General features: G+C 49.2%; 1 protein-coding gene across 1 annotated transcript; it reads right to left on the reverse strand.

Annotated features, from left to right (window-relative positions):
* Positions 1-3,229: 3,229 nt before the first annotated feature.
* Positions 3,230-7,404, reverse strand: LOC100862043 (protein FAM205A-2-like). Its single transcript, XM_017318908.1, has one exon. The coding sequence runs from the start codon at positions 6,877-6,879 to the stop codon at positions 3,373-3,375; it is 3,507 nt and encodes a 1,168-aa protein (XP_017174397.1). The 5' UTR covers positions 6,880-7,404; the 3' UTR covers positions 3,230-3,372.
* Positions 7,405-7,410: the final 6 nt, after the last annotated feature.

Consider the following 7,410-nt stretch of genomic DNA (forward strand, 5'->3'; position numbering starts at 1 on the left):
GAGCAGAGCAGATAAATAAAGGAGAGAAAGACAAGGTGTGTGTGGGGGGGGGGAGAGAGAGCATAAAAGAGCATAGCGGAAATAGAAGAGGTGTAAGACTGAGTAGTTGGGGAGGGAAACCGTGAGCTGGGGAGGCTTAGGGTAGGGGAGGAACGGAGAAGAGCTGGCAGGCCAACAGGACTCTGAAGTGTGCAACAAGTCCTTACGATACTCAGGGAGACTGGAGCCCAGCATGCACTCTGGTGCTAACAGGCACCACAGACAGCCATTTGTCCCGTCTGCCATAGGGGAGTGGCTCGCTTTGGTAGAGGAGAACTGACTTCACAAGTTCCCAAGGAATGCTGGCTTTTGTCTAACTTGGGGAAATAGTGTTTCCTTTGGACTGCACAATCTGGTTGTAGACTTATATGTTATTAAACTCCAGGTCTTGTGGCCATTGAGTAGATGGGACCCTTTCAAAAGACCCTAAACATCTTCTTTTGAAATCTAGGTGGAGGGCTGTGATGCTTTCTAAAATGCAGTGGAGCATAATGAAGAAACAGATGGTGTGCTGAATAGTTTTATGTTAACACAAGCTAAAGTCGTCTGAGAGAAGGGGTCTTCCATACAGAAATGTCTCCAATAAGAGTGGGTTGTAGGCAAATCTCTAGGGCATTTCTAATTAGAAATTGATGGGGAGGGCCCAGTCCATCGTGAGTGGTGTCATTCCTGGGCTGGTGGTCCTGGGTTCTATGAGAAAGCAGGCTGAGTGAGCCAGAGGGAGCAAGCAAGCGAGCAGAACCCCTCCATGGCCTCTGCCTCAGCTCCTGCCTCCAGGCTCCTGCCCTATTTGAGTTCCTGCCCTGGCTTCCTTCCATGATGAATATGATGTGGAAGTATAAGGTAAATAAATCCTTTCCTCCCCAACCTGGTTTTGGTCACGGTTTCATCACCACACCAGACAGGAGTAAAGCTAAGGCCCAATGAAATGATACTTTAAAAAAATAAAATAAAAAGGAACTTTGAGAGTAGCCTCTGGGATCTGACTGCTGTCCTGTGCTCCCAAGACAGCATCTTAAGGCCATCAGCAAGACAACTTTGAGGCTGCCTCTGTGTGTGACCCTGGCTTTGACAACTGTTTCCAGCACCATTGCTGAGCACCTGCAGGCCTGCCTGTGAGCATACACTAGCATCTGGCCGAAACCTTCTGGAGTCTCCATAAGTGCCATCCTTCTGCCCCGTCACAGCTGGAGAACTGCATGGCAGACATGGGTTAAGTCACCAAGCTCCCAGAACAACCTAACTAGAGCAAAGTCCCCATCAGAACCATGCAGCAGGTTATCTGCCCAGCTGTTCCCCACTTGGTGAGGTGCCTGTGTAACCTTTATAGGAGCCTGGTGTTGAAGGAATGTTTGTGTGGATAAACTGAACATAGTCGAAAGGCAAATCTTGTGCAGACATCCTAATTGCTGACTGCCTCATAGCATACCAGCTGGGCCCTCTACAGGATCTGATGCCCTTTTCTGGCCTTTGTGGGCCCATGTATACATGTAGTGTACAGACATCTATACTGGGACTATCTAGGACCTTTGAGCAATATGATGACACAGAGAGTTAGTATTTTAAAGCTTAGGCCTCTCAGCTTGGGCAGTCTCCCAGCTACTCTAATCGGACTTATGCTGCCATTCCACTCATTCCACCCTGCCATATGGCCAGCTTTACCCCTTTGCTCTGCTCTGGTCTGTCCATTCACCTCCATGTCCTCTGGTTGCGTCTCCCACGTCTCAATTATTTTCCGAGCATCCTTCTCTGTCTGCCTTCCACTTCCTGACTAGCTATTGGCCGTCAGATCTTTATTGCAGCGAATCAGGTACAATTCTAGATAGCCTTAGGCAGGCGAGGAAGAACAAATATTTACAAAATATGAGGCTGGAGATGGACCATAGAAATACAGTCCCAATTTCCTGCCAGTATTTAGCTCTCTGACAGTACAGAGACATGCCTTCACACAGTGTACCCCAACAGACAGACAGACAAGAAAAATATCCATATGCATAAAACTGAATAAAAGTGAGGGCTGGAGAGATGGCTCAACCATTAGAACTACCAGCTGCTCTTCCAGAGGTCCTGAGTTTAATTTCCAGCACCTACATGGCAGTTCACAACTGTCTATAACTGTAGTCCTATGATGCCCTCTTCTGGTATGCATACATCATTTAAAAAATTAAATTAAAATGAAAACGTATTTGGAAAGTAAGGGTGCTAGAAGAGAGGGTCGATTAAAAGCTGGGCAGTGGTGGCACACGCCTTTAATCCCAGCACTTGGGAGGCAGAGGCAGGTGAATTTCTGAGTTCGAGGCCAGCCTGATCTACAAAGTGAGTTCCAGGACAGCCAGAGCTATACAGAGAAACCCTGTCTCGAAAAACAAAACAAACGAAAACAAAAACAAAAGACAGAAGTGTGTGTGTGTGTGTGTGTGTGTGTGTGTGTGTGTGTGTGTGTGTTATAGACAGGGTGTGACAGTAGGGCTGGGCACAAGCTATTGGCCTTAACAGGCTCAAATATGTTTATAAAACTTCTGGTGCTATAGAGACTTAGCCAAGAATCTTTAATGACCAATTCACTCCTTGGTCATGCAAGCTGCCTATGATGGCTTTAAACGCCTATCCCCAACACAGCTGGGCTTTGGACTAGCCTCCTGCTTAGGCTTTAGTGATAACAAAGCTGACCTGATTTTCCTTGCATGAAGATCAGGAACACAGCAGCTTTGACCCAAGTATAAGAGCTCCCTCTCTATGCTCCCCACCCTCCCTGGATCTTCCTTCCAAGGAGGCATCTCTGGGTGCCACAGGGCTGAAGTACAAGAACCAGGCAAAGGGGCTGAACAAGCTTCCAAATGGGTCCGTAGGAAGATATTCCCAACAGCACTGGGGTGAACATGGAGATTCCACAACTCAGTTGTGGTTTGTCATATACACGGTGTGCATTTTCTTTTTAGCGACTTTGCTTTTGGCTATATCTCCCACTCTCTGTTCTTCCAGCATCCCTCTCTGCCTGCCTTCCACTTCCGGCCTCAAAAATATAAACTCAAAAGTATCCCTTGAAGAAAGCTGCGCCAATGGTACTTCTCTAAAAGGAGCCATGAGATTGGGGGCTAAAGTTCCTCTGCAGGATGGGGTTGGATGTTGTTGCTTCCTTCATCCCTTCCCTTAATAATCTACAGCAGAGACAAGAAAAGACAGACAACTCTTGGTTTACAGGTACAGAATATATTATGGGTGGCTCCTTAATCCACCTGTTCATTAGAGAAAATAACAATAATCGTTCTCTTTAAAGGATACAAAGGAGGGGGTCCATTAACAGAACAACATTTCTGATGTGAACCCTGGGACCTAGGGTGGGTTTCTCTGTTGATTGGCATAAGCCAACCTAGGACAGTGCCGAGGGCAATGGTAAGAGTGGCCTAGTACTGAGACAGAGCCAACTCGTCGAGGTCGAGGCCAGAACTTACTGTCTAGAATATAGGAAGGAGTTAGACAGGGGCCAACTACTGAAAACTGGGCCTTGGGCCCTCTGAAGTCCTCTGGCTTTGTTTTCTTGGTGGGGCTCTTGGCTTGAGGCAGACCCCTATCAATATTTTCTTTACTGGTTTTGGCCACCTTTCCAGGTGTAGAGACCGTGGATGGCTCCGTGTGTGCTTTGCTCTTCATCTTGAGTTTAATTGAATGAAAAAATAATTTCATTTTATTTTTCAAGCCAGCCTCTGGAAGGCGGCTGGGTCTCGTGTAGGGAGAGGCTGGCGTTGCATGCCCTGGTGGGACGTGACCTGGACCAGGTTGGCCCTGAGAAGGCTTTCTCTGAGTTGGTGAGCGTGGGAAAGGAAGGCCCTGGGAAGCCCGGGAGAGCATAGGCTGGGGGGCTTTAGCAGTCCTCGCAGGTTCTGGGACAATGGATTCCTTGCTTTGACTGTCTTCCATGTCCTGCTCAGAGTCTGTCTCCATGAAGACTTCTGGAGGTGGATCTGCGAACTGGAGCTCAGGGGACTCCTGGGGGCTGTGTGGACAGGCACCCTCAAGATGAAAGGTTTGGGCCTGTAGTGAGGAGCCCTGGAGTTGTCTGTGCAGGAGCCTCTTCTCCTGCTCTCCATCCTGGCGTGTCTTTAGACTGACCAGGGAAAATCCAAGACCTGCGTCCCCTTCTCCAAGGTCCCCCACGACCTTGGGTTTCCCTGGGATTTTTCTCTTGCCTGCCACTGTAGGGACATAGCCTGACTTACTCTTGCCTGGGCTTTGGGACTCAGTGCTAAAGGGTTCCCCTAGGTTCAGCATTTCCCCACCGGTCCCCATCTGAACATAGTGCACTTGGGCCTCCATCATATTCCTGTGGACTTGTGAGCCCTGCCGGGCAGATCTATGGGGCACTGCTCTGGAACTCGGTTGGTTTTGCTCCTGAAACACAACCTGCACTGCAGTAGCTGGCTGTTTAAGGCAGACCTTATCTGGATCTGGGGCTACAGGAACGTGACATAAGGTGGGCGGTCCCTGTAGCAGTGTGCTTTCCCGTGGACTCCCGAGAGGCTCCTGAACAGATTCACTCTCCAAGTCTGTTGCAGTTGGCTCTTGGAACACACTCTCTTTTAGAGAAATTCCCAACTTTATATCCAGAGCCTTCCTTTTCAGGTAGAAACTCACTCTCTCCATGATCTCTGTGTCTAATGAGTAGGGTCTATTCAGGAGAGGCTGTCTCTCTGGAGGCACCTTCTCTGTCCTTCCATGCCCCTGAGCTCCATGCTGGAACTCTTCTGCAATGTTTGCAGAAGTCTCCTTGTCATCTTGAGTACAGGGCTCAAGCCCACTCAGGCATAGGGCTTCAAGTGGAGACTTCTGAGATAGGGGCTTCTGTGGGCTTTTGACAGACCAGGGCATAGTTGTGATTACAGATTGGTCAACAGTTGGGGATGTTGCTTTAGTTGGGGCCATGCAGTAAAGGGCCTGCAGGCCTGACAGGAAGGCCAAATACTTATGTCTCAGAGTTGTCTCCAGTTTCTTAATGGTTTCCTCAGACAGGGCTTGGGGTCGCCTACAGTGTTCAATGAAAACACCTGAAAAGGCCTGAGCCTCCTGGTCAAGGTCCATTGGTTTCCAGGAAACAGCTTCTTGATGTAGGTCAGGGTTGTTTTCTGCCTGAAGCTCCAGGGGCTGACCTTGTGGAATGTTTGGGAATAAAGTCCCTGCTGCCAAATCCCCAGGAATTCTGCCTTTCCAGGCGCTTTGGACACAGGCCGGGACCTTGCCCTCCCGGATCTGTTCACATTTGGTATCATGGCTTTTCAACATTTCCTGTGCCTTGGCAAACAAGTGTGGCATGGGGGTTGTTCCTTTGCCCGCTGTGGGTAAGAACGTATCACCAGACCCATAGGCCTCTGGTTTCCCTGGCTGTGAGATGCTCACATTAGGTAGCCTACTGCCACCGCAGGGCAGGGACTGCAGGTCTGTTGAGGAGAGCAGCATATTTATGGAGCGCTGGATCCTCTGGGGCAGCCCCCAGCGAAGGTGAATCAGCCGCTTCTGCAGGTGGAATTCCAGCAGCCTGCGAGCGTGCTGAGGGATGAAGAAAAGCTCTCTGGTGAGAGCTGAGAAGGGTTTTCCTGGCCCGAAAAATTTTAAAGTCTCACGTGGCTTGGCTTTATTCCATGGCTTATGCTTATACTGCGTGTGGCTCTGCACACGTGGAGGTCTAGCGATGACAGCCGGCAGGCCCCACTGAAGCTGAAGCTGTCTTTGTAGAAGATGCCACTCCAAAGTTTTACATTCTGACAGAGTCAGAAATGGAACACCACCGATCTGAGCTCTTTGAGGCTCATCCAAAGACTCATTTGGAGAAGTTGAAGAAGGGGGCGGGGCTGCCTCAGGTAAGGGAATAGGTGGGGACACCTTCAAGAAATGAGGCTCTTTGTAGGGGGGTTTGAGTGTATTCTTGGAGACACCTTGAGTGCACAAGAAGGTGGACCCCAAGGATTCACTATGCATAGAAGGGAGACCGCAGAATAACTGAGTGAATTTCTTCTGAAGATTGCTCTGGGAGCCATCAACTTGTCCCTCAGGCGATAGACAGAGGTCATGTAAAAGTTCATAGTCAGGAGTGAGTAAGGGCTTTTCCACAGGGCTAGGGATTGGTTTGCAGGATAGTCTTTGTCCTTGGTCACCACTAGACCACTCAGAAACCCAAAAGGTCTGGATAGGTTGTCCATCCATATATGAGTACCAGGTCTCGGGCGAAATACCCTCAAACCTATGAACACAGTCTTGAGAGCTAGTATTCAGGATAAATGAAACTGGTTGGTTATGTTCTGGCGGGAGATACACTGGTGGGTTTGGCATGAATTGCTTTAGGGACTCCTCTACACGTCTGGGGAGCCCCCACCTTTGGAAATGCATCAGTTTTTTCACATGTATCTCCAAAAGCCTTAATACTTCCGGACTGAGGAATGGCTGCGGGGCATCGGTGACAATCGACACAGCCATAGGATGTGTGACAGTAAGCTGTGGGGTCAGGGTCTGAAAAGGAATCTGTGAGTTCAATGCCTCATGGTCTTGGAGCTGCTGGATATAGTTTAAATTGCTGTGCACTGTGTCTTCCTCATTCATTAAAACCACTGGCTCCTCAAGCCCTGGAGAAACCAGTGTCTCAGAGGCCATGGGCATGTCTGCCAGATGAAATTCCTGTCCTATCTGGAGGGGATCAGTCCAGCAAAGCAGGACACCATCTGCATTGGTAGACTCTGTTAACTCTTCTGTTAGCTGTGTGAGTGTTTGGTTTCCAGGCACCACTGGAGAGTTTGTGGAGTACCTGGAGTAAAAATCCTGATTCCATTCAAAAGACTCACTGGATATGGGCATCTCCAGGCAAGCGGCTCTCTGTGGCAGTCCCAACAAGGCAGGGGAGATCTGGCTTTTCTTACTCTGCAGCAACTGCCGAATCTCTAGAGTCGTAGCCTCACAGATTTGGCAGCTGGGATCTAAACACAGGAGCTGCCGCACATTTCCCTGCTTGGGGACCCAGCTTTGGCTTGGAAGAGAAAAATAAGACAACTATTAATGAAGGAACTTTGTCTGTCTTTTTGGAAGACTGTCTGGAGGTTTCTGGGCCCTTTTCTCCAGTCCCAAAGTTCTAATCCTACACTGTAGGAAATGAGGTCCTCACTCAAAGCATGGGGTGCTGCTGTATCCAGAAACTCTTGGGAATCTTTTGTGCTCTCCAGAAATGAAGTAGAGGGTAAGATGATGGGAAGATGGCATCCCAACAACTGCTCCCCCACTGAGGACAGACAGGAGGTAATTGCAGCAGGGTCCAGCCAAACCCAGGGCTCTGCCTTTGGAAGGGAGCAGCAGGAAGACCACATGACATGGTGACCTCTTTATGCTGAATTC

The sequence above is a fragment of the Mus musculus genome (genome assembly GCF_000001635.26).
Source record: "Mus musculus strain C57BL/6J chromosome 4 unlocalized genomic contig, GRCm38.p6 C57BL/6J MMCHR4UN_CTG4".
NCBI lineage: Eukaryota > Metazoa > Chordata > Mammalia > Rodentia > Muridae > Mus > Mus musculus.

Bases quoted from the DNA above. Each gene is read 5' to 3' on its own strand.
- LOC100862043 (XM_017318908.1), bottom strand. From the start codon at position 6,879: ATGCCCATATCCAGTGAGTCTTTTGAATGGAATCAGGATTTTTACTCC.